The following is a 27,469-nucleotide window of genomic DNA, read 5'->3' as shown; positions in this document are numbered from 1 at the left end:
CTTTGAAATGCTCTATCACTTGTTCTCTCATTTCCCATTTATGCTGTTAAAAAAACCACAGCACCCAACAGCCAAGCTGCTGGTTAAAGCACAGGCATTTTGCCTGTTTATTTGCCCATCATCCCAACATTACTCAACAGCAGTGCTGAGCACCCAGTGCTTTCATCTCACAGCAGCCACTGTGCCATTGCACAGACAGGCTGAGCTGCAGAAGAGACAAGAACAGAATTCATTTTTTCCCAAATTTGTGCTCTTTAATCCCTAGGTTGAAACACTTGTGTAGCAAACACTCCCCAGGACATCACTTTGCTCTCCACCCAAAGAAGCCACTTGTGTTTTACCACAGTAAAGGACACAAGCAATGAAAGAAGTGGTAATTCACCAGTATCTGCTTCTCAAAAGGGAGATTGTGGGTCACAATTAATTGGCACACCTATTTAGCACTCTCACTATCACACAGCAAATATGTGACACAATAAATAGGTAATTATGGGCACTGGTGAAGAACACACCTAAGGCCTGCCTTGTGTGGGTATGTGCTATCACATCCATCCCTCCCCAAAGGAATTTAGCAGGGGAACACTGCTAGGAGATACTGACAGCTAAATATGATTCCAAGATATTGCTCATAATGAATTATGAAAACACAATATTCCAGTTGTTCCTCTTTTATATACAAAAACCTACATTTGTATTAGCAATTTGCTGATTCAACAGGTAAAGCACGAGCTGGAAGCCAAAAGCTTTTACAGATTTCTAATGTGATCTACAGTGTTCCCTTTCATTTCTTATTTCTGAAATGGGTTAGACAGGAAATTATTTTGCCTCTGCAAAAAAAACCACAAAAAATTAAACTAGCAAAATTTCCAGCAAAATTCCCCGCCCTGAATCAGGGTGAGGAGTTGAAACCTTGAAACTTCCAATAAGCCAAAATAATCCAACATAAATCAATCATCTGTTTAAGCTGATATATTTCAAGATAAACATTTTCATGAGCCAATTCTGAACTATTTTGGTTTTATTCTGATCCCCTTTTAACAGAAAAGTATTGTAGTTGACTTAAACTTCAAAACAAAGAACTGGTTAAATTGAAACAGGATGTTTCCTTTCACTCTAAACAGTTTCAAAACTGACACCAATACTACATTCATCTTCCAAAAATATCTAGATTTTCTTTGATTAAAAAAGGGGAGTCTAAGTTCATCAGCAAATGAAAAAGTGACCATTAATACTGGTTCACATTTGATCAAGTTATTTTGAACTGCAAAGCTGGACACCATTCATTAGTTCAGTGCACAGAAACCCAACTTTTGTGGGCAGATTTCAGATAGAAGCCTCTACCTACCTCTTCTTATAAAACAATAAATTTGCACAAAATCATTTCAAGGTGACTGTCATCTATCTGGTCATCACTTAAAATATAAAATCAGTGCACCATGTACACTCCTAACAGAAATTACTGCCAAAAATAGGGCGACCACTGAGTTCCAACTGCAGGTCATGAAGTCAGTGTTACATTTCTCAGAGTTGTTGAGTTCCACTTTTTAAAACAGCTAAACAGATGGAAAGTTGTTCTGACCCCAAGCAGCTGTGGAAGAAAGAAAACAGGTCCACAGAGAGCACAGATACCCCAGAGAGCATCACAGAGGGCACTACTACACAGTTCATACTTCAAACCAGGAAATCTGCCTGGATATTTACATTAACACATCAATAAACTACTACAAGATTTGTTGCATTACCAGCCTTCCTTGAGAAGCTAAGACCTGGTTCTGGAGGCAGCCAATAGATCAGGGAGCAGAGTCAATGTGTTTGTGCTTGTTCCTCTCCTAGAAGTGTTGATGGTAGAAACAATACACGAAAATACTTGTTTGAGCAAGCTTATCTGCTGAGGTAGAGAGTGCAGAGCACTTGGAATGAAATACAAACAAAGGAATGTAACCAAGGGGCTCAGGAGCCAAACTCTTCTTTTAAATAGTAATATTGGGACAGATATTGGAAGGTAATTAGTTATCTGATGATGCAACTCAGCATAAAGTGCTGGTAGCCAACTGCTTGTGTTGTCCTGTAATAGTTTTCCAGCAGTGATGCAACTTCAGACATTCCTTTTCATTCAGATTCCTCATTTAAAAAAAAATCTCTCTTGAGCCAAAGCAGTGTTTATAAAAAAGGGACACATAAAAACTGATTCATTGGGGGGCAGTTCCAAATTCAGCACACGTGCTCAAATCCCCGTGGCTTCTCATGGTCTCAGTGTCTGCCTACACAGCACAGAGGCAAAAACACCACCCTGTACCTCGGGGAAGCCCAGCACCAGCACTTACACACTCCCACCATTAGAGCAGACACGGCAGCAATTCCCAAACTTTTGTGCTTACAAACCCAATGCCCGCTGCAATGAGACTTTCAGGGCTCCAAGTAGTGACAGAAGTCACCGCAATCCTCCGGGGCTGGGGACCACCCTCGGCTGCCACGAACCCACCCCTGTTTGGCAGCAACAAATCCCAGAACGGGGAGCACTGTGCCACCCATGGAAGTGACTCCGGAGAGGAGAACGGGCTAAAACAGAAAGGAAGAGCCCTGGGTTCAGCAGGGTGAGCTCGGGACTGTGCAGGGAGAGCCGCATCCCGCGGGGATGGATGCTCCGTGCGGGGAGAGCCGCATCCCGCGGGGATGGATGCTCCGTGCGGGGAGAGCCGCATCCCGCGGGGATGGATGCTCCGTGCGGGGACAGCCGCATCCCGCGGGGATGGATGCTCCGTGCGGGGTCTAGGCTCTGGTGCGGGGATGCGGAAGGACAAATAGCACGGAGCGGCCCTTGTGCTGCTCCTGCCCGAGCGGGGGCACCGCACCGCCGGGACAGAGGGAGAGACAGAGCCGCCCATCCCGGGGCAGCGCAGGACCGGGCTGCCCGTGCCCGTCCGGAGCACACTCGGGAGACACTTGGGGACACTCGGGGGTCGCGGCGCTGTCCCGGCCCCTCGGCCAGGAGCAGGGGAGGGGAAGCTTACCCAGAAGCGGGAGCCGCAGAACGCCTCCATGGCCGCGGAGCAGCACCGGGCGGCAGCTGCAGCCGGTTCCGCTCCTGCCGGGGGCGGGGGCGGCGGGGCCGGCGCTCCCCATCCCTCCCATCCCTCCCATTCCTCCCATCCCTCCCTCCCCGGGCGGGAGGAGCCCGCACCGCCCCTGCCCGGCTCGGGACGGGACCGGCTGACAAGCCAAGGTGTGCTCTGCTCCTGTTCCGATGTGGGGCTGCCCTTCCTCTGCTCCTGAGCCCCCCGCACACCGTGGGTGGCATCCCGACCCCCAGCTCAGTGTGACCTGCAGGGACAGTCACACCCCTCCTCGTGGCTGTCGTGGTACCCACGGGTCAAGAAGAAGCTGTGGAAACTCCCATCCCCGGCAGTGTTCAAGGCCAGGTGGGACGGGGCCCTGAGCAATTCCATCTAGTGAGTGGCATCTCTGCCCATGGCAGAGGGCTGGAATGACATGATTTTGATTTTAAGGTCTTTCCAACCCTCATCATTCTGTGATTCAGTGAAGTGTGTGCTGAGGAGTGCATAAAGCTGAGCCACTTGCTGTCTTTGGGCTGTCTGTGTCCATCCACCCAGACCACTCAGGCTAATGATAACATCGTGGAGAGGCTTCCTGTCTCCAGAGTGCTGTGGAGTGTGATTCCCCCAGCAGGACTTAAGTGAGCATCACATTGCTTCTCCATCCATCTACAGCCTGTTTCTTGATTCACAGCTGATTGCTTCTGCTGTGATTAGACCTGTGGCGTGGATCCATTTTCAAAAGCCTTCAGTCAATATATTTTCCTGCTTATCTGTAACTAATAGGTTTCATAGTGTAGCACCTTGGACACAATCTGGATTTCACCTCCCCGTGATGTAGAAGCAGTGTTTGCTTTCCTCCTTATTAGGACTTCTGCAGTATTATTGACCTTCTAACACTTGCTGTTCGTTCACCCACTTACTGCAGCATCTGGTTCAATTAACATCATCTCACAGAAAGCAACCCTGATGCCACAAATCAATATTTTAAGTCTGAGTTTCCTTCCTTTCTCCAAGATGTGGAACTCTCAGGTAGAAGGATGTGGTCAAAAATATTCACCAGAACACAATGGAGTAGAATAGAATGATAAATCAGAGAATCGTAAATCAGAGAATACCAGAATCACAGAATGGTTTGAGTTGGAAGGGAGCTTAAAGCTCACCTAATTCCAAGCCCCTGTCATGGGCAGAGATGCCACCCACTTGATCAGGCTGCTCAAGGCCCCTGGTCTTGAGCATTTCCAGGAATGGGGCATCCACACCTTCCTGTTTCAGTGCCTCAGAGAAGGGCAGTGCTGCTCTGTCTCAAAAATATGTCATCCCTAAAGAAAAAAATATTCTGCTAATCTTTTATGCAGATACTAGGACTGTTTCCCACCCAAAGTACTAGCAGAGAAAGCCATGAGCACTGCTAAGAATTTGCTTTAGACATTTACTATAACCTGGCTAAAGGTGTGCTGTTCTCATTAGTGTGGGAAGATAAGCCCTTGCCCAAGATAAGTTCTCAGGTGATTGCCTACAAGATCTGAAATGCCAGACTGAGCCAGGCTAATCAACACAATCACATTGCAACCCTCTGGAGGAAACACTGGAGAGGCCCTTGCCAACTGGGTGAATGAGATCTGAGGACACAGTGGGTTGGCCTTGCAAGTCTTACTGAGAAGCTTTTGTTCAGTGGAATAGCTCTGCAATAAAAGTTTTAAGAAAACTCAGAATTACCTGGGCGTTACTCCTTTATGACTCTTTAAATCTCTCCTGCAACAACCTCTGAGAGCAGGTGCTCTGAGAGAAGTGCTGAGAATTTCATGTCTCCTGACACGTGGACATGCTCCACTGGGCTTCTTGCACCAAGGAGCAGGAGTGGGTGCAGTTTGAGAATGTGCTCAAAATGCAGACCAGCTCTGACATTAAGAGATGTCACAGGCACAGAGGCACCTCACAAGCAGCTGCTGCAGGCTGTGTGTACAGGAAGGGAGAGGTTTACTCTATCAGTGTGCTGCAGAGTCCAATTGACATGTGAATTAATTCCTGATTAAATTATTGACTTTGGTGGTTCTGTTGAACCTCATATTTTTTCTACCATATCCATCGAGGAAGGTCCTGAATTAGGATATTTCTCTTGGTCTCACAAGACTCTAAATAAGGACCCCTAAATAATTCTGCCACTTGTTTCATGTTCCTAATTAATGGTGGGCAGTGTTTAGCAGCAGCTAATGCTATTAAAGAGGGATGGCAGTGATGAGTGATGCCAGCTGGGGTGCCAGCTCCCCCTGCATCCCTTCTGGGCTCAAGGGGAGCCTCTGGGTAGTCTGGACCTCACAGCAGACACTGGGACTTGCACTGGCTTGGCACTGTCTTCCCTGTGCTGTCTGGCAGAGCAGACAAGCAGAGAGGGAAAAATCAAAGGCAGGAATTAAGGAAGTACTCACTTCTCAGACAAGCAAGATGGAGGGGAAAGCTTAAAAACTCCTGGAAGGGCCATGGTAAAGGATTCTGCTGACACTGGTGCAAAGCCAAGCCTGAAGCACTGTCATGGGCAGGGCAGTTCACTTTGGTCCTGCTTCCTTTTAATGATGGGAACAGAGATGGAGGTACCTAGAACATGTCATTACTCCTGTGATGTTCCCTCAAATGCAGGCTGGCTCTGCAGGAAAATGAAATGGCACCTTTGGTGCAAATGTCAGGCAGCCATGAACTCACCTCCTCTCACCAGATATTTATTCTTTATTCTGGGAAGTGGCAAGATCCAGTCTGGATCAATTCAGCAATAATGCATTTGAATTTTTTCTTTCATGCCAGCTGCACAGGCAAGGACTTTTCACCTGCTAACCCCTGGAGCAGGTCAAGCCAGAGCAATCAGGAAGCACCTCCAGGCACACCCGGGCCCTGCAGCAGAGCCCAGATAGCAACTGGAGAGACTGGGCAGGACAGGAGGAAACGTGAGGGAGAAGCTGTTTGTGTAAGCACAGTGCCAGCTATGAGGCAGGCTGCTTTTCATGTCACACCTCATGCCAATTCTCAAGGCATTAACAGCAGGATGAAGGGTGGCCAGCTCCTGAAGAGATCTGTATAAAGAGGCACATTCAGAGCTGAGGGCTGGGGATGTCCTGAGCATGTGCAGCTCTGAAAGTTGCAGTTTTAGGGTTAGTTGACTATAAATATCACCTTCTTTCTCTGCTTGGAATAGCAGAGGCTCAGCTTCCTTTCCAAGACCCACAGAGGTGTCACATTTTACAGATGGTTAGAAAAAGAGCCTGCCAAAGAGGGTGCATTTACAGCAAGGCCCTATAGATTTACTTCATAGAGAAGGAGGGGACACCTTGTTTTAACACACATAAGATGGGAACTTGTAATAAACTGCTTTAAGTTAACACTGAATGAGTAGCAGCAGACTTGGGCTTTCTTCTTCTCAATGCTGTTGCAAATATGTGCACCTCCCTTCTTGCATGAAGTGATTTAATTTCCTCATTTCTGGAATGTGCAATGAGCAGTTGAGAATCCCCATGATAAAACAGATGAGGGAGTGGGCTGGGAATTTGCAGCCCCAGTTTTTACTCACTGCACTGCTTTTGGGCACATGTCAGCTACATCTCTTTGTAGGAGTGGAAGGAAAGATTGCCTGTCTGGAAGTACAGAGGTGGCAGTTCCCTGGGAAGTCAGCACAGGGAACTTGGATCTGCAGTTTGTCCTGGAGCTGCACTGTAAAGCCATTCATGCTGCAGGGTGAGGTGGAGTCCACATAATTCATCAAGTCTCTGTGAAAGGAGAAAATGGGGTTTGTGTGACTCCTCCAGGACACCATGTGTAATACCAACCTGCCCCATTCCATGGGTGCTCCTGCACTTCATACTGAGAGCAGTGAGCAGGAGAAAAATCTAGACATGCTGAGGACTGCCAAGGTCATCCCAAAGTGATCCTGGAACTGCTCCAGCTGCGAGCAGCTGAACTCTAAATGTACTGGGCATTCTCTAAGTGCACTGGGTGCTCTCTCACCTGCTAGATAACCCCACACACACTTTCAGGTGCCTGTAGAGGTTGGCAGAAGCCACAGCAGGTGTAACACACCCTGACCTATGGGTGGCTTGGCTGCAGATGGACAAACAGCCACAGACAAACAACACATGGCACTTGGACCTGCTGGAGCTAAGGCCCAAACTGTCCTACTTCACCCCTGATTAAATTGAGGCTTACCCTCTCCCCAGCCAACTCTGCCACCCCACAAACTCCTCCTACTTTTAATGGGATGAAGCTGTTCAGGATCTCACCAAATAATGGGCTCACAGTGGTTCCATAAATACAAACACCTGGCCCTGCTTTGTTTGAACAAACATGGAGCTGTCACCAGCCCTTGGCTACACTGGCATGTGGCAGAGCAGTTCTGTGCTGCCTTTGCAGGTGTCAGCATGGCACATGCTGTCCACTCTAGCTGGTATTTTTTGCAGAATGACTTCCATGCTCACTTCTTCCTGGTTATCCTCAAAACAGCTGGATTCTGCTTTGTTTCCACACAGTAACTGTTAGCTCAGTAAGCAATTAAGTGGTTTAGCCATCCTTTCCAGTTCCCAGCTGGAGCTGGTGGGGTCTTTGGCTGCATCATTTAAAGTATTTAATAGAAATGGAAAGATAATATATTCAGGACCTCTGAAAACTTGCCAGTTATGGAACCCAGGGAATCCAACAATAATAGAAAATACCAGAGGATGCTGCAGGATTATAATAGTGAGTTTTAAATGTAACAAAACATTGAATACAACATGCATAACACAACTTAAGGTCCAATCACCCTCAGTCATGAAAATACCAGTGAGGCTTTCACTGATGACCACACCAAAGCAAACAGGAGCAGCAGGTTTTGGGGACCTCAGCCTGAGCTGGTGCTCCCAAACCTGCCGGCAGAACTTCCCACTTCGTGGCATTGCCATCTAGTGACAGGCACTCAGCCTGCACCCGAGGAAACCCCACAGCCTGTGCGATGGCAGAGGGCTGGGCTCATCCTCCTCCTCCTCCCACACTGGGCTGAGAGAGGTCAAACAGCCCTCTGGAGCTGCAGGCTGGGGGGGATCAGAGCTGCTGTGAGTGGCAGCCCTGTGCTGTGCTGTACCTGTGTCAAAAAGGATGTGCAGGGACAAGCACACTTCTCAGGTGCTGCCACAGCCTCTGAGATGCCAGAGAGCCCAGGATGGGTCGTTGTCTGCCTGGGTTTTGCACAAGCAGCAAGGAGCAGCAGTGCAGGTGGGTGTTTGGGGCATGGTGCCTTTGAACAGCTCACACAGCCCCAAGCATGCAGGGCTCTGCCACAGTGAGAGAAATCCTTCCTCTCCTCCTCCCATAATTGGGATTTTTATCATTTCAGTGATTGAAAATCCCCTCATCATTAGAAACTATTTGGCCCAGAAGGTCAAATCTGGCTTGTGTGAGCAGTAGTGTGGCCAGCAGGACCATGGCAGTGACCATACCCCTGTACTGAGTGCTGGCGAGGCCATGCCTTCAATTCTGGGGTCAGTTTTGGGACTCTCACTACATAAAAGACATTGTGGTGTGTCCAGAACAGGGAACAGAGCTGGGAAACTCTCTGGAGGACAAGTCTGATGAGCATCTGAGAGATTTGAGGGGTCTCAGCCTGGAGAAAAGGAGGTTCAGGAGGAACATTTTATTCCCTATAACTCCCTGACAGGAGGGTGCAGCGAGGTGAGGGACAGTCCCTTCTCTTGGTAAAAAGCAAAAAGAACGAGAGAAAATGGCCTCAACTTGTGCCAGGGAGGTTTAGGCTGGATCTTAGGTAAGACACCATCACTGAAAGGGTGCTGAGGCACTGGAACAGGAGAAGTGGTGGAGTCATCATCCCTGGAGGCATCTGAAAGACTCAGATTGGCACCGGGGGACATGGCTCAGGGTGGCACCGGCAGCCCCGGGTCAGCCAGCCATGCCAGAGAGCTTTTCCAGCATGACCGGCTCTGTGACACAAACAGCCACACCGACCCTGCATCGAGCACAGCACCCCGGGGTCGTGCTGAGCCTGTCCCGCCCCGGGGGTCCCCGCCCCGGCACAGCCGCCCGGCCCCGCGGCCTCTAGGGGGGAGCAGAACGCCGCTCTCGGAGCGCGCCCGCCCCCGCGGCACCGAGCATCGCCCCTCCTGCAGGGGCTTGCACCCCCAGACCTCACCCCCCGCCCTTAACCCTTTGATCTGCAGGACCCTCGCTTCTGTCAGCTGGTCACAGCATGTCCCTTACCCGCCACGGTGCTGGTGGTGGTACAGGGAGATATCTCTTTAAAGTGTTTTCCCTACCTTGTTTTGGGGGATTCTAGTGCAGCTCGCATTTTAGACGTGTTTCTGTGTCTCAGCTGGTATCTCTGGAACACCTGAAATATAGAAGGTACAAACAAGCCTTTCCTATTTCTCATCTTGAAGGGTTTGGCAGAGCTGTGTCTGAGGGATGTGGTGTGCACATAGTGGGACACTGCTCTGCTGAAGCAGGGCATGGTCACCTGTCTGAACAAAGAAATAAACGAAGCTCAAAGTGCTGCTTCCCTAGGCATGGTCACCACTACATAGAAAGCACCTTGATTCCATGTGGCATCCCAATTACTCAAGAAATGGAAAAAGAAAGTGCCATGCTCAAGCTCAGGAAATTGAGAGCACACACAGAAGCACCAGCCTGGGTTGGAGCCTTTGAAAAACCACAGCAAAACTCAGCAGGAGAGCTTCACACAGGAACACTCACAAACCAGAGAAGACAAACAAGGCCTCCCACAAGCTGCTCTGAAGCTCTGAACTCACCTGAGAGCAGAGGTGTGAAGTGCTTGAGCCTGTGAGCAGCTCTACTCCCTTGGCTCAGCCCAGCTTACCTTAAAGCCCTGGGGATCCTCCAGCTCACAGGGCTGGGAAGGCATTTCTGTGGTTCCAGCCTGGACAACACAGACACACTACAGAGCTCACCTGGAGTGGACTGGCACGGGATTTTGAATAGATCCACATTTCCTTCTGTTTAAGGACTAGTATTCTTCCTGCTGTTTTCTATTGAGACATTACTTTATCAAAACATCCTCTAGATAAAAAAACTGGTCTGGGTGTCAATTTAGGGTCCCTCCTGCTGCAGAGCAATCAGATCATTCCAGGCAGTGAGGAGCAGGGCTGCAGAGCACCCAGTGTCTGGTTCCTCCCTGGCTGCTCCCCAGGAGAGAGGAGATTTCATGTTAACAGCTACATAGGTCATTCACTAAAAACCCCTGAAGAGCCTTTTAACAAGGTCCTGTAGTGACAGGACAAAAGGGGGAATGGCTTCAAAAAGAAGAAGGGCAGGTTTAGGTTAGTGGAAGGTGTCTCTGCCCATGGCAGAGGGATGGAACAAGATGAACTTGAAGGTCCTCCCAGTACAAACCATGCCATGAAATGTTTCTGTGGCACCTAAGCAGTAGCTGAGCTCCCTGCTGCCCTCCAGCCCCAGGCAGCACCAAGCCCACCAACTCCTGCTTTGCAAGGAGTTTAATGAGACACTGCTGGATTTCAGGCTGGAAACCCCAAAGATGTGAACGAGTGGGAAATTCCAGCATCTTCCTGCTCACAAACAGATCAGACCTGCCCCTTGTCCTCAGTCCTTCCTCCCCCGGGCTCAGCTCCCCGTGCTGCAGTTCCAGCCTGGCACAGAGCTGTTCCTGCCAGGCACAGGGATCCAGCAGGGCACTGCTGCTGCTCTGGCTGCTCCCTCTGCACACCCTGGGCACTGCCCAGGGACAGATCTGCTTGAGGCCACATCAAATTGCTGCACAAAGGGACATCATTCCCCATCTTCCTCCTGGCTGCCGCTGCTATCTGATACCTTCTCCAGCTGTTCACAATCAGAACATGACCAAAGACTGGACTGCCTGGAGTGATACAGATTATCATCAGCAACAACAACAAAAAAAAGGGAAATGCACCGATGTTTTTCTTTTCAAAAGATTTTAATAGGACACATTTGTTTTTGTCAGTTGTAAAGATTTACACTTGTTTTTATTTTTTTTTTTCTTTTTACTTATATTTTTTTTTTTTTAGAAAAAAGGAACATTTAAATCCAATTTTCCCCATGAGTACCACCTTTTGTTGCCTGGACCAAAAGACCTCATTTTGGCCTATATACCTGATACAGTATAACAATATATTAACTATTAAATACAAAGTTCTATCATATATACTAAGTTGTTACAGACATTGCAATGGTACTGTGCCTACTCTAGTCACCTCTTGTAATAGTGTACATGGGTTATTATAGCCAAAGGGGCAGAGAAGGGGAGACTGGGGCATAGCCTAATTTACAGTGGTAATGCTTTTGTTTTCTTTTTTTTTCTTTGTTTTTATTTTCTCCTTGAACACACCTAGTGCTGAGTGCAATCCACAGAAGTCAAAAACAGTGTTTTCTTTGCCCTCCTCCAAAATATCTACAGTACAAACCTCTAACCAAGTTATGCAAAAAATCACTTCTGTGAGCGAGGGGCTGCAAGGATGGAATTTACATTTTCCCAGACACGTCTGCAATCTCTTTCCCCCCCCCTTGTGTCAGATTGGCAATAACAAAATCTCCTCCTCCCACCTGCATACTGCAAATCCACAGTAGTAAAGTGCTGGTGTGCTTGAATGAGCTGGAGAGCCATGCAACTACTTCACCATGGGCAGGGGCTGAGCTCTGGGGGAGGTGTTTGGTGTGGGGACACTTTCTGGACAGTAAGAGCACTGCAATATCGTGGAACTCCAGCTTAGCTGACTCCTGAACACGACCTGGGTGCAGGTTTAGGAAAAGAAACTCGTAGGTAAGAGCTGCTTCCTTTGCCAAGATGCTACGCAGAACTTTTAACAATTTCTCTATAGATTTCTACAAAAATATAAAAAATTCTATCAACATAACCATTCTACAGAATTCCTGTGGATTTTATACATTTTGTTTAAAAAAGTCAAATTCTATAAAACCCCCCCGAAGGTATTTAAAATGATTTGAGTATTATTGCATGCACTGCAGTACATTTGTGTTTGTCTTTCAAAAGGGCATCTAGAAAAAACTTAACTGGTTTAGAAAACAATCTATTTTACATGGATTTCTTTTCCTGAAAGCATCATCATGGAATATATTTTATTTGCTACTCTTTACTGAATATTCATGTATGATGTAAACTTTATGTTACTTCCACAAACCTTGTCAGTAGGCAAAACCCCAAGCATTAAAACAGAAGAGCCTTTAGGCTTTCTGTTACATTTGGAGTTGAGCATTTGGATTAACATCACATCACTGTTTTGTGCCATGATTTCAAGCTAAAATGTTCAGTGGGTTTTTTGTAAGGAAGGATCTGAAGAGTAGTATCATTCCAGCTGTGTGAACACAATCCTAATCATTAAGGAACCAGGGAAGGAAATTTTAGTGGCCTAGCTAGTTTCCCAAACTATTTAGCACATGTGAAAGGAAAAGCTAGGGCTCATTATGGGTGTAAAACCAAAAAGGGATTAAGAATATTTCTCAGGCTTAATGCACTGTAATTTTATTATTTCCTTAAATATGATCTGGACAAAGAATTGATGAAAGGTTTGTTTGAAATCATTGCTTTAGACAGGTTTAACTCTGGATTTGGGCTGGCATATCAAAGAGAGGAGGCTCCATATGGGCCTGTGGTGAAGAGGGAAAAAATGTCCCAGCCAAGAATTAATCTAACTGCAGTAAATAGTAGAGAATGTTAATCCTCCTGCTTCAAATACACTGATTGCCTGACTTCCTGCTGAAAGCCCTTACATTTCTCCTGAACATGTAAATTTTTTATGGAGTAAACATCATCAAGTGAAAATCAAGGGGCTTAGGACCTCACCTAGGCTGTGGGGTATGAACAGCATCTCTTTGTGTCTACACTCCAAGCTAATGCAGACACACGTGGTGGAAACAGCCTGATCTCTGAATGGACAAAAGGCTGTACAGCAGCATGTTGTAGTGATTTGAAAAGATCAGTATTTCTCAAAAAGTTACAAGCTCCTGACTGACAATTAGCACAAATCCTCCTCCTGCCTGTGCTGCTTCAGAGGCACAATCCCCGGACTTGGTTCCAAGCCTGTGAGTATTGGCACACTTCAAAGCATGCCTGCAGTCTAATTTAGCCTTCCTCTTAATGTGATTTCATGGAAGTGGAGTGGAGTTAATGTCTGGCTTCCATCAGTCATTTGAGGAGGGGGAGGTGTCGAATGGGGCCAACCTTGCATGGTTTTCAGGCTGTGCTGTCCAATTTTAGAGATTGCTTTTGGCAGAGGGCGTTAGCACAGGAGTGTAAAAAACAGGTAATTTTTGAGATCATTGATGTTATAAAGCAAGAACATGAATTCTGGGTTTATCCACTTTGTTTCATCACGTTTCTGCTTAAGGCTATTGATAGATTGGAAATAAAATTGCAGTAGTGTAAATTAACTCTAGCAGTGATAGCAAAATACCTGGAATTTTACTGAAAATCAACAGTCATTTCAGCACTTGCAGACTTTCTTTGTGTAATCTATAAAATAACTTGCAGAAGTGCCTTGATTCAGTAGAACACGAGCATATGATTTTTAGTTTTCAAGAATTGCTTTAATAGAATCAAGCTCCAGGCATTCTAGGCCAGAGCTTAACTTAAGGCGTGTGCTTAAGCCCATTGTTGTGCCATATCTGCCCCAATTCCACCCACTGCAAGTCCTAACCTTGACCTCACTCTCCTTTCCACAGAGTGCAGAGAGGAGGAGCTCCTCTGAAAACAGAGGGATGAGGGAGGTGTAAAACTCAGCAAAATAAAAAGTCCATCCTGGAGACACTGCAAAAACATCTCAGAAGTGACCACAGGCCTTTGCTGCCTGTTTCCTAGGAATGTATGAAAATTAACCATTGACATGATTTTGTGAGTTGCCAGTGGATGATCTATAACATCCTTTCATAATTCAGGATCTTGTACTGTTAAATGGCTCTGCCCTCACCATCCTCAGACATCAGCATGTTGGACCTTCCTGGGTCTGAGCACTTGCTTTCACACTCTGAATGTCAACTTTATGCAAGATTGGAATATTTTGTTAAAAAATTGCCACTGTATTTCTGTACTATGCAAACAATCATTTTCCCAGAATATCATTGAAGTCCAAGGGGAAAAATAAATTACATTAAATAATCCTTATTTAGTGCTGACTGTGGGATACATTTCCTCTGTAATGCACTAATTGGCTACATTTTGTGCTTTGCAAAACAAAACGAAACCCAAACAAAACAAAACCAAAAAAAAAAACAACAAAAAAAGAGAAGGGATTAAATATATACTTTTTTAGGTTAAAATATTTGTAGAAACCAACTTTATCTCAGAAATATTCTGAGATACGTAAAATAGAAGAAAATTAAATGAGTCTTTAGTCACAAAATGTACTACATCCCGCAATACTAGATTCAATTAATTTAATAAAATATAATATACATATAGATTCTGCACATTGTATTGCTTTTACCTAAGCAGAACATATGCTTAAGTAAGCGTGATATAGGTTAACCACTCTTTTAACCAGCTGGTTCTTTAATCTTTCTTTGGAAATTTTTTTACCCAGTGCCATTTTGGAGTACAGAGTTTTTAATTTTTTTTTTTTTTTTTCTCCTATTACATGAAAGGAAGAAGATATTTGGCACCAACAGAGAAGTTAACTCAGGAGTCCGTTTCTGATTGATCAAAGGAAAAGCTAGGAAGTGTCAACAAGTCTTTCTTTGGGGTAGGAGATGCTGACATACTGTCTGGGAGCAGCGAATCCCCGATATCCATGGAATCCTTGGACTCACAGGACGGAGCACGCCTCCTCAAGCACACGTCCCCACTGGCAGGTGAGATGCTGTGGGGTCCCCGAGGTCCCAAGCTCTGCCCCTCGGGAGGGTCTATGGATATACAGGGAGGGCTCAGTTTCTTCTTCTGCCGCGTGCCTTGCAGGCATTCCATCTCACTGACCACCTGACTTATAAAGCCAGAGGAGCTGGACGTGGAATGGTGCTGGGGGCTGTTTTCTATGGAGCAGATCTCTATTGAATGTCTCCTTTGATCATCTAGCCAAGAGGGCAGTTTTTTTAGCAGACCCTGGGTGTCTACACTGTGGCATTTCTTCAGGTCCTTGAGTCCCACGTTGCCGGTATTGCCCACGTTCCTCTGGGGGGTGAGAGGCTGACCCTCTGAACAGGCACTCGAGGCTGTGCAAGTTTCTGAAGTGAAAGGCTCCGAGGAGCTGTTTATTTCAGATACTTCTTGGTCCATTGAATCTTCAGGGGTCTCCTGATATGAGTCTGCACAAGCACAGGATGCTGGTGCCTGCTTTGAAATATTATACTGATTGTGGGAATGCTGCTGCGTGCGGACGCTCGCCCGGCTCCAGGCAGCCAGCTCATTCTCTTCTGAGGGTGCCAGAGCCACTGGTGACTCCTCCTTGGGAACATTTGGGTCAGAGAGTTCACTCACCTCGGTGTGGAGATTCTCCTTGCTATCCAGAGAGTCGTTCCTTATAGCCATCTGTATCAGAGCCAGAGGGGTGGGGAGGAGTTGCCAGGTGAGAGAGACAGACCAAACAAAGGTTAGTACAGGCAAGGCTCAGCATTTACAGGGCACTCAGCTCTGCTGGGATCCCTCAGCACAGACCCACTGACTCCTAGAACAATCTGTGGTGTGGGTTCTACCAGTTCTCACTGTCAGGGATCTGTGGGTCTGTCACTTTTGAGACAACCCTTCTCTCTTCCTAAATGGTTGACCTTTAGCTTTCCCCTCTAAGGATGGAGGGCTGCGAAACCAGAACGCTCCCACCCAGACTTACTCATGTTCTTGTTATGCAAAGGATGAAGGTCTACAGCAAAGCCCTTGATAATAATTATTATAATTATAATTTCAGCAGCCCAGGTGTGAGCAAGAGCGAAAGAAATGCAAGTGAGCCTGTGTATTCCCTTCTCTAGCTCAGGTGATGCTGAGGGCCTGGAAGAGGATCCCCAGAGCCTGCAACACCAGAGCAACCCTGCTGTGTGCCAGCATCAAGGCAACAGCCTGTCCCTGGCCTTGGTCCCCAGGCTGGAGCCAGAACTCTGCACCATCTTATGGCAGGAGCTGGAAACGCTGGAGTCCAAAGCTGTACTAATAATAATCTGTAATTATTTCAATTCATTCTGATGCTCAAGTTCAGGCTTCCTAAGGCACATTTTGCATTGGTTGTCTGGAGCCTTATGCAGCATCAGTGCCTGCTGGCAGAGGGAACCTTGGGCATGTTTTGAAGGCTTTGCCTTTTCACTGCACTGCATTCCTTGTCAAAAGGATTTATAAATCAGCCACGTTAACTGCCTTAAAGGCAGAGTATCAGTTTGAGAAGACTTTTAAATTATCTTAAAGATAAATATCGTCACAGGGAAATTTGGAGGAAATGCATACAGCTGGTCCCAGTCCTTTAGAAAAGTGTAAGGAGATGAAATGATGAAATTCCTCATGCTAAGGAATACATTTGTGACAAATCACCCCAAAATGATCATACACTTTATGTAAGTATTGTCCCACAAGGATCATTTGAGCCAAATGATCTCTATTCAGCAAAGCTTTTATCAGCTGCAGTGTGTCCATGTGTGCACAGAAACACCAGAGTCTATTGCAGCACCTGCAGATTGCTCTCCCTTTGTCAACAGGGGCAGCCCAGAGAATATTTAATATGGCAAACAATTTCATCCAGTGCTGCTGTATCTTTTCTAATTAAAATTTCACAGCATAACACTGGCAACTAATCAGTCAGGAGTGAAGTTATTCTGGTCTCCTCAGCACCAGTAGTTTTAATGAGTATTTGGGAGAAGATACCAAGTTCATATCCTGAAGAGAGACACAGACCACACAGAAGTCGAATACAGAAGCAAAAAGTAATTGTTGTCATTACTTTTGCTTGCACACCAACCTGTGTTGCACACCACGACAGTATTAGTCACCACCAGCTCTTTCTTTGCCTATGATACAGGCATCTGTGGTTGTTGTTAGTAGCAACAGTACAAATGTTTTACTGGTTTGTTTGAAAATAAAAAGAGGGCTGTACACCTGTAGCAGCCACAGCTTGGTGTGGGCTACACCTTGAATACACAGTCCTGGAACTACAAAATCAATATAGGTTTAATTTCAGGTAGAATTCCTCTGGAGAAAAGCCTTTGTGCCATGCACTGCCAAGGAGTGCAATCCTCAGCAGGAATGTTCTCCCAGAGCATCCGATCCACTCATCTTCCTCTCGCTAATTGTCAAACATTCCGGAGTCTAAACTGGACGTTACTGAGGGGGCTGTGCTCGCTCTCCAGCACTCTGGAGGAAAAGGCAGGTTAAACACACAGGTTTTAATGCTCAGGGAAAGTGCAAGGACCAGGTATGTGATGGACAAGGGTTATCTGGATGGATTCGGGAGAGGAGAAGGCGTGAGTGGGAAGGGAGAGAAAGAAGAAAAAGAAAAAGAAAAAAAAAAAGGAAAAGAAAAAGATAAAAAGGAAGAAAGAGAAACAAAGAGAAAGAGAAATGTAAAGAGAAATGGAAATGGAAAGGGAAAGGGGGAAAAGAGGAAGAGAAAGGAAAAGAGAAACAGAAGAAAGAGAAAAAGAGAAAAATAGAAAAAGGAAAGAGAAAGAGAGAGAAAGAGGAAGAGGAAGAGGAAGAGGAAGAGGAAGAGGAAGAGGAAGAGGAAGAGGAAGAGAAAGAGAAAGAGAAAGAGAAAGAGAAAGAGAAAGAGAAAGAGAAAGAGAAAGAGAAAGAGAAAGAGAAAGAGAAAGAGAAAGAGAAAGAGAAAGAGAAAGAGAAAGAGAAAGAGAAAGAGAAAGAGAAAGAGAAAGAGAGAGAAAGAGAAAGGAAGAATAGGGAAGAGGAAGAGGAAGAGAAAGGAAAAGAGGGAGAAAAAAAGAAAAAAGAGAAAAAGAAAAAGAAAAAGAAAAAGAAAAAGAAAAAGAAAAAGAAAAAGAAAAAGAAAAAGAAAAAGAAAAAGAAAAAGAAAAAGAAAAAGAAAAAGAAAAAGAAAAAGAAAAAGAGAAAAAGAAAAAAGAAAATAACCAAATCAGAATTGCATGCAGTATTTGTAATGATAAGGAAAATGGGTACTAAAAACCAAACTGCTTTGACAGTTTGGACTATTTGATGTGCTAGTGAGAAATTAGTAGTAGCAATAAAAAGAAGTCAAGCAGACAGCACCTGAGCAAGCAGAAGTGCTGGGGCTGTAAAGGAAATTTTGCCTCTTAAAGGACCAAGTTTCCCAGTGTCTGGCCATCCAGATTGCAATTAACAATCACAGCAATATCACCAGAACAACCTCCGTGCTCCCTTTAGCCAGACTGGGCGCTCCTTGCTGCTCAGGAGCCTGCCAGGGCTGTGTCTGCTCAGTGCCACACAGCTCTGCTCTCTGAACTCCACTCCTGCATGATCATGGGCATGACAGGCAGAGGGAAGCAGGGAGGGAAGGCAATACATTGACTTAAATGTATGAAAAGGTCTAGAAAAAGAAGCTGTCAAAGATGTGAGCAAAATTAGACTAGAGAAGATGGCTAACATGGTAATTTATTCTGGCTAGATCACTTCAAAAGGATGGGGCTGTTATTCATTAGAAAGCAAGAGAGAGTGGTTATGAACTGGAATCATGACATCAATTAGTTTCCCCATTAGTGGTGATTGGGATAGCTGGCCAACCCCATGCAAATGAATACATGCAAGGAATTTCTTATGTCAATTTAGTATTACAGACAAGTGTAATTGTTAACCTTGGTACTTCACATCCATTTTTAGAGCTTAATGAATCAACTGTCTAATTTGTCAATGTTGATTAAAAGATGAAAGAAATGGGAATATTTACATACAGGAAAGAAATTACTTTTGAAAAAATAGAGCTGATCCCCTTTGTGTATGTAAAATCAGGCATGGAAATACTGAATAAAGCAGAGTTTTTGAATCAGATGTGCTTCTGGTCCCAGTCCAGCTGCACAATCATTGAAATATGCTTAAAAATGTGAGAGTGAAGCACAAGTTTAAGTATTTTACTAAAAAAAGATAAGTCTAAACTTATGCTTCCAATCAACCAGACTGGAATCTTTGATTAGATCCCTTAGATCTTTGATTGAATAAGGATTTAAATCAATGCCAGGCAAAAACCAGAGATAAAACTGGTTGCAAAGTAAAACATGTTCTGCTTTGCATGTACTCAAACTTTTAAAAGCTCACAGCCGATGGAAAAATATTTTAATTTTCAATTCTCACTGTAAAACCAGTGTGCTTCCCATGATGGTTTTGCATGTGAGATAAGCAATTTCCATGAAACACTTCTCTCTTTTGGGAAAGCAGAGGAGTCACAGGAGGGGTGGCCTGGGATGGAGCCTGCAATCCCTGTGTCCTTTCAAGCACCGAAAAAATCACAGCGGTTAAGAATTAGTTCCTCAACCCCAACGAGCCCCAGGGGAGCATTTGGCTGCATTTATAAAGAGGATTAAAAAAAATAAAGTGCTAACAATGTGGAGAACATTTAGGCATGTTGCCAAAGGACATGATACTCATCACGCACGTTCTTTGGAGACTCCTGGATGGCTTTCAGATCAAAAACCACCAACCTTTTTATTATTTCTGTAGGAATTACAGTTCTCTGGAGGTTTCTCTGTGAATCCCTCCTTGAATTTAAAGCATGGTTAACCAGCAAATGCAGCAATATAAAAGCTCAGCAGGTTTGTGATCATAACTCTGCTTACCTGTCTGCGGAGCAGCCTTTCAGCAGAAGGGGAGTGCACCTGCTGGGACACCTGGGGCTTGCTGTCCCCCACCACACGGTCCTGGGCTCTCACAGGGTGGAAATGGTCCTTTGGGATTTGCAGGAGGGAGCTGGTGTCTGCTGGCTGGGACTGCACCGACGCCTTTGAACCTTGGGAGAGGGAGAAGCAATGGGAAATGTTCATCCAAGGGTTGTGGGGAACCTCAGTGACCTCCCAGGGAAAACTGCTCTGCTGCACCTTGGATCAGACAGGCACAACAAAACCACTGAATTCAGCAACTGGCTCTCCAGAACCGGGAAAAAACTCCCATCTACTAATAAATGACTCCAGCATTGTCTATTATTTCATTTTTCTTGGCATTTTCTCCTGATACAACTGGGACTAGCTCCTACTGAGAACAGAAGATGAGGAACTACAAGTTCATCTGAACTGGCAATTCCTGCATCCCTGCTTTTGGGCCAATAACTTTGCAGCAGACTCACTTCTGAGCACTGCAAACATCTGACTTTGAAAGGCTCTAGAAGTGTCTCCATGCCTGAGCCTGCATGGAGACCAACTGCTGGGATCCCAAACCAGCACTGGAAATGAAGTGAAAGGGAACAGACCTGGCAGCTCTCAAGGCTGGTTTCACAAAACCTCCCAGAAGAAGGAAACACACTCTCCAGTGTCTTTCTGACCCTTTGTGGTTGCTGGCTACTTCTTCTAATAGGTTTGAAACTCTGTGTGCTCCCCTCACACACAAGCTCAATGTTTTTCAAAACAATTCATTTAATCTGGACCACGTCCCAGAGAATCTCATTTGTCCTGGAATCTTTCCCAGAGCAACAGCCCCATTACGAAGGAGTATTCAAACAAATGCCTCCTGCAAGTGCCAGTGTTTCTGACAACAAAACCTTCTCAGCTTGAAATATTATGGCTTGGTTGTGGTGATTTATTAGAGGCGCCTGGCACCTCTTGCTGTCTTCACTGCACTCTATAATATTACAAACTGTAAACAAGTGGGGGTGGCTTCCTCCACGCTGAAAAGCAGTGACATTGGAGGTGGAAGAGGACAGGGATACGTCAGAACTTGGGGACCTTACCCACCTCCCAGCATTCTGGCTGCTTAAGGTGATTGGAATTTCACCAGCAGGAGAAAAACACAAAAGGTTTAATTGTTTCATGTGGTTATAGACATCAGCTTTACCTCTCCAAAGTGTTTTTGCTATTTTTTTCCTGTGGGTTTTCTGTCCCCAGAAAGCCAGGGCTGTCAGAGAGGGCTATTCAACTTCTCCAAACTGAAATTGGGAAGTGAAATCTTGAAAAAGAAGGGACTCAAAAATTATCCAGTCCCTTGCTGGTGTAGTTTTTGATCAAGACAGTGCAAATACATCTCAATGGTCAAAAATGAAGCACTGGAAATTCCCTCTGCAGCAAACATGATTCTTTTCTGTGGTCAGGAATTTCTTGACTGTTACAGAGACCTATAAATTCTGGCTCAGCTGAAGGTAATGGGAGATTTGCTATTGTTTCCAATGGGATTTTAGCTGCACCATTAGCATTATGTGCAAACATGTTCTTCAAAACACCACTCTTGACCTTGATAACTGTGTATTGCGGCAGAGATTTCTCACAACACCAGATTTATCTTCCTCCCTTGTGCCCACATATATTTTTTTGCTTCTGTTTCACAGTCACTATTCATCCAAATTCTTATTACTATGCAAATTTCAACATCTTATTTCTAATCTCTTAAAATCTCCTACCATTCTGAACATTGCTGAAATTATGTTCTGCTTAGAAGCTTTCAAATGGCAATGCTTGTAAAAACTTCCCTGTCTTATTGGAGACAAATGTCTAAAATGATGGCATGTACAGATGAATTCAAGGTGGCTCCATTCACTTCCCAGCCCCAGGTAACCCCTGGCAGGCAGAACTGGGGGCACAGGGACAAGCCCTGGGAGGCAGCTGCAAGGACAGGGACAGAGCCCTCCCTGCACCTAAATATCTCTGAATTTAGTTCCAAGATGTATATCCCAACCATGCACACTGGGAAGAACAATTCCACACTCTCTCATTTTCCCATTCATCTCACACTGACATGTCTCTCAATTCAGCACATTTATGTTCATTTTACAGGAATTTAGAGATACCATCTTCCCATCTTTCATAGCTGTTCCCAGACAGAGCTTCTGAACAGGTACTGCTGCAAAAAAAAACCAGACAGGAAGAAATATTTCTCTATTGGGATTTCTTTTCTAGGGCCCAGAACGGAGCCCAGGCTTTAGGGACTGTAATCTCAGGGAACTAGGCAAGGGGACAATTAGTGTTGAGCCAGGCCTCTGTCACATTACCAAAAAATTTTGAAGGAAAAGAGTCATCTTAAACTTTGTAAATTGTGGAGGATCTTTGCAAGTTGTGGAGGGTCTGTTCACAGCAGTTCCACAGATCTAGACACACTGGAAACCAGTGGCAATTTTCTCTGTCCTACTGAAGAGCTTGGAAAAGCACAACTCTGGCTCTATTGGAAAACCCCACTGTTGTCCCAGCTTGTGGTTGGATGCTGCTGGGAACCAGGGAAAAAGCAGCCTTGAAGCCTTGGGTTTGCTCAAGAACAAGAAATTATAATGATTATGCACTTGCAGGGTGCGTGAGAGTTGTGATATTTTGCACAAAGCATCTTTTCAAAGAGGTGTTGCCTTCTTGCACCAATGAGCCTTTTCCATTCTGCATGGCACGATCTACCCTATATAAGTGCAGTGTTTCTTTAAACAAAGCTCTCTCCTTTGCTTCTGCATTACACAAAGAATTATGCTGCATTATCCTTCTCACCACCCTCCTATAGCTCAAATGCAACACCAGCTGGCGTGTACCTGACTGGGACTTGTGGTGTGCTGGTTTCCTGTCTGCCAGGGAGGCAGGGCAGGGGCTGGAGTAGGGCTGGAACATGTAGCTGTCGTTTGGCAGGGAGTGCGTGCGTCCCACCGAGGGCTTCCTCACACTCAGCAGGTCCTTGCTGGGGGACAGGGCCAGCGTGTCGTCCTTGGAGCGCAGATCAGCCTGAGGGGAAGGAAAACGTCAGCAAGGCAAGGGTGGGAGGGTGGGAAAGAGGAGAAGTGCCCAGAAAGGTGAGCGACAGCCATTGCAACCAGGATGGCACGATGGGCATGCACAGGGTGCAGGGATGGATCTACCAGGGAGCCGCCCCCTCTGCTGGGGCTGTCAGTAAACTCTCACACAATGCACCACAGAAACAGAGGAAGGCACACCGTAGGAACAAACCATGACTATTTCAGGGATGTGCAAAGAAGGCATCATGCCTCAAGGCCAGCAAAGGTCACATGCTTGACAGAACTTTGACCCTCTGCTCCCTACGTGCCCTCATTAGCAAGGCAGGCTTTTGCAAAGCTTAGTAGTTTCCTCTTCTGACAATAAAAGAAAGAAAAACAAACGAAAAAAAGCCCTCAACCCAAATGCAAAAACTAGTTTATCAAAAATATTTTCTGTTCTGGCTCACAGCACAATTTTATTGGATTTTCTTCTCACATAATGAATAACTAAACCTATTTTATTGAAAAGGATATCTAAACCTACTGCTTCAGGGTGAAAGCCATTCTCTAATTGGAAGGGATCTAATGCAAGCAAGGGTTATTGTATATATGTTGACTGGGGAATTTTATAGCCAAAGAGACTCTTGGAATGGGCAGCCCCGGAGGCAATAATGAGTGGATTCAGGTCTGATTTCATAAGAAAATATCTCCATCCCAGGAATGTTCTTGGGTGTTATTTTCTTGGAGAGTATTAGCAAAAATGGAAGCAAAGTCATCTTCCCATTGTATTTCTAGTGAAACAATTATTTAATTGTTAAAATTTCTCAAGTGGAAAACACAGGAATAAGTTTGTGCCACTGTAGTCTAGTACAGTATTTGGCTGATCATTTTTGGAAAGCTTTAGGCCTTATTTTCTGAAATTTTTTCCCTTTACTCAGTGCATTACAAGTCTTCTGGAATCAACATAGATTTTTTTGATCCAAATTTTATCCTTCATTCATAAAACAAAAATTTCACTACAGCATTTATTTGCACAAGAAACACGATGAGATTAAAAGGAATTTGCAAAAAGAAAAAAAATGAGGAAAAAAACATGGGGAAGAGAAAAAAAAAAAAAGAAAATCGCTGTTGCAAATTTAATGAAAAGAAAAAAAAAAGGTCTGCAGTGCCACGCAGCATTTGTTTCAGTCCTTGTGAAACTGCTGATTTGGATAGAGCTTGGATACAGACTAGATAAGGGAGACTGAAATCTCCTGATACAGCTGAGGGGAGGAGAGCAAAACCTGCGCTGGTAAAGCTGCAAGTTTGAATTTGGGAACCTCTCAGTCCCTCCCTGCCTTCCCCTTCTGCCCAGTTCCTCTTTCACTGTCACAGTACTGAGATTAAAGCAGAAAAGGTGACCTGAAACCTGAGATCTCAAACTCAGACCCATCTGAATCTGAACATGAGAACTTGGATTTGAGACCCCATCCTTTAGCAAACCTTTAAGGTCAACGTGGGTCATTTCCACTTTTGGATCATCTTGGGGGAAATCTCATGGGTGAAATTCATGAATATGTCTGTAAAATGATCTTCCCAGCCAGCCCACAGAACAGTGGGAACACGACTTTTTGGTTCAGTGGTACTTTTGAAAAACATGTTGTTTTGGCTTAACTGAAAATCAAATCCAAGCTTTCCATGAAATGAAAAAAAAAGAAAAATTCCAATCCAAATATTTTTCAACTAAAGCCACATCTAAATGAAGTGTAAAAATATTGCATTTAGAAGAAATTTCAATGAAAGCTTGCAGATTTTCAGGAGTTTGGGCAACTGTTGTGACCAAACACTTTTTTGGTATTGATAAAAATTCACAAAATCCTTTCTTCAACAAAATTTTGGGGTTTTTTTTTGGAGAGGGGAGAAAAACCATCTTTCCTGGGTGTACCCTTAAGACTTTCCAATGCTGTCAAACAAGGTTGTCTAATGTGATTCAAAACTAGGTGGGTTTCTCCTCTGTCCAACTCTCCATGCTAATTTTGAAACAAAAAGCCTCCTACAAGAAATTAAACGGAGTTCACAAAATCTTTTGCACAGGATGCCATGAAGCATGATGGGAAATATTGTCACGGTTTCAGAGATGTTTCTCAAATAATTGCTAATTAGGATGACAGTCAACTAATACGGCAGAAAATTTATGAACAACACAAACATCCAAAGGCAGGTACGTGAACAACAACAAAGAAAACAAGAATGATCTAAAAATGTTGGGAAAGGAGTTATGTCTGTTGTACAGCAGAAAAGAAGCACTTGACTGCTACACAGCTAAAAATGTCTAATGTTTCAGAGAGGAGATGGTTAAGGCAGGGCTCAAAATACTGGTCATGTCAGTCAAAAAGGCACTGAATAGTCAACATGTTTGTTTTCCAGCATGGTGACTGCTAGAAACAATTTGCAAAACAATTATCATCTTGGAGAGATCCCCCCTTTGATATTTGTAAAAGAAACAATCGGGCACACCAATCATGCAAAAAGCTTTGTGGTGCCTGTGTTCATAATGACAAAAATCCACTCCAAACCCAAGTGTTGGGGCTGACCCCTCAGCAGAGGACATGGGTCATGAGCTCAGGTGTCTCTTCACACACCATCACTGATTTGTTTCAGATGGGGAGGAAATTTCAATTTTGATGTGCTTTCTAAAGCTTTTTTTTTTTTTTTTTTACTGCTTATTTTACTTGTAGAAAACACATTGTTTATACATTAAAAAAATTTGAAATAACCACTGGTTCCTCGCAAGGAGCCAAGCTTGAGGACAAGAGTGCCAAAAGCCAGGACCTAATGGCATTAAGGACAGCATCCTGTTCAGGGAAGAGGTTGGTGCTGTTTGGGAAGGGGCTGGAACTGGAAATGCCATTAGGCAGGTGCAGGGAGGTGGGAGCAGTATTTCGAACCCTGTAAACATCAGACTACACAGCGACCAGTGTATGTACATTGCTTTCCAGAGCATTAAGTAAGAGTGTGTTAATGTCATCAGGAAAAGAGTCATCCGTCAGAGCTAAGGACCAGGACTTTTCAGAGAGAATATCTGACGTCAGAGACAGAGCCTCCATCTCAGCTAGAGGGATCTAAAGGGAGAGATGATTAAACATAAGAAACCAGGACACAAATCTTTTGGAAAAGAAAATTGAAAAGAAAAAGAAAAAAAGTATCATAATCTAAATACTTCCAGACACTAAAGCAATATCCCTGCAGTGGGAAAAGCTACATCATACACATTGTTACCAGAGACAGAACATTAAAGAAATTAAATATAACAAAGAAATCAAAAAAAGAGAGGGACATTTGTACTTTGGTGCTTACCAAGGATCTGGGAGGGGTTTAAAACCATACACTAATGCTTTGTATTGTATTGTAATGCATTGCATTTTGCTGCTCTCCTGTCTACATGAAGAAGCAAAAGTAGCATTACTTTCATAATAGAGAAATTCATCCTCTTGGCTGTGATCAAATACAAGAGGTTTCATTACCTGATTTCTCTGAAGTTGTTCCGCCCCAATAATAATGCTGGTTTCTAAACTTTTTGAGTCTGCAAAGATTCCCCAACAACAAACCTGTGTTTTCAGGTGGTGTATGCAGTGTGCCTTTCCCTGTGCCCCAGGGAGGCTGCAGGACCATCCCCACCCTCAAGGGGCAGGTGGGACCATAATTCACTTCCTCACCACTGAAAGGGCACAGGGAGAAACTTAAAGCTTGATTCTGGTCAGCAAACACCTTCCTGGTGCTTTCAGCTCATTTTGGCTGGCTACAGAGCCTCCAGGGACAGCAATAACTGTTCTACTAAAAGAGGCAGCTGCATTTTCCAGCCCCAAATGCCCCTCAGGCCTGGCCCAGCTGTTTCCTCTGGCATTGAGAAATCCTGACTTGAGAATTGGCTCTACACAGCCACACTCCTGTTTTCATGGATCTGGCACAAATGGATCCCCACTGATCAAACAATCAATTAAAGTCCTTATCAAATCTCTGATGAAGCTCTCTCCCAGACTCTTTTTATAAGAAATGTGAAAATGTAATTTCATATTTTGGAGGAAAAAGAGAGGGGAAAGGGGACATTTCTTTGGGATCTCCCCCAGAGAAGCAGCTCTGCTGGCAGGCACTGTAAGAGGAGGTATCTGCCCTACAGCAGGCTCAGTTCTCCCCAAATTCTCCCCAAATCCCCCCTGGGTACAGTGCTCATGGCACCAGGAATGGCATTTCACCAGGTAACCTCCAAACTGGCTCCCACTCACAGGGGCAAGTCCCAGGTGATTCCTTTTCATTTCTCATTGTGCATTTTTTTTTTTTTTTTTGCCATCCTCTGTGCTTGAAAAGTCTTTCAGCAGCAATAAATCTTCCAAGAGAAAACAGAGAGGCCCAGATCTCTTGCATTGAAGTTGTCAAAGGACTGGGTTTCCTCACTCTTGGAAATGGCAGCCGTGGGATGGAACAAACCCAGCGATGAGTGAGCCTGGAGAGGCTCAAAATTCAGCTGAGATAAGTAAGAGGGTCAGGCTCCTCTCATCTAACTTGGCTTTGATATCCCCTCTAGCACATTCATCTGCTGGCAGTGGATGAGAGAGATGATTTGGAGCCCCTGATTTCATATGAGGCTCCCCAAAAAGCAAAGGCTGCCAGTCTGAGGAC

General features: G+C 44.9%; 2 protein-coding genes across 2 annotated transcripts in view; both read right to left on the bottom strand.

The window, feature by feature from the left end:
• ABCC3 (ATP binding cassette subfamily C member 3) overlaps positions 1–3,098 on the bottom strand; it is a 48,184-nt gene extending 45,086 nt beyond the window's left edge. Inside the window, exon 1 of the mRNA XM_079323575.1 lies at positions 3,012–3,098. Within this exon, the coding sequence (XP_079179701.1) occupies positions 3,012–3,041 (30 nt within the window). The 5' untranslated portion in view covers positions 3,042–3,098. The remainder of the gene's footprint in view (positions 1–3,011) is intronic.
• Positions 3,099–11,811: 8,713 nt separating this feature from the next.
• The window catches only part of CACNA1G (calcium voltage-gated channel subunit alpha1 G), a 146,386-nt gene continuing 130,728 nt past the window's right edge, over positions 11,812–27,469 (bottom strand). The window contains 3 exon segments of the mRNA XM_079323127.1: positions 11,812–15,555; positions 19,764–19,933; positions 22,637–22,823. Of these exon segments, the coding sequence (XP_079179253.1) occupies positions 14,710–15,555; positions 19,764–19,933; positions 22,637–22,823 (1,203 nt within the window). The 3' untranslated portion in view covers positions 11,812–14,709.

This window comes from Erithacus rubecula (assembly GCF_903797595.1).
Source record: "Erithacus rubecula genome assembly, chromosome: 20".
In the NCBI taxonomy this organism is placed as follows: domain Eukaryota; kingdom Metazoa; phylum Chordata; class Aves; order Passeriformes; family Muscicapidae; genus Erithacus; species Erithacus rubecula.
Note: the sequence above shows the minus strand (reverse complement) of the source record. Positions and strands in the feature narration are given on the sequence as shown.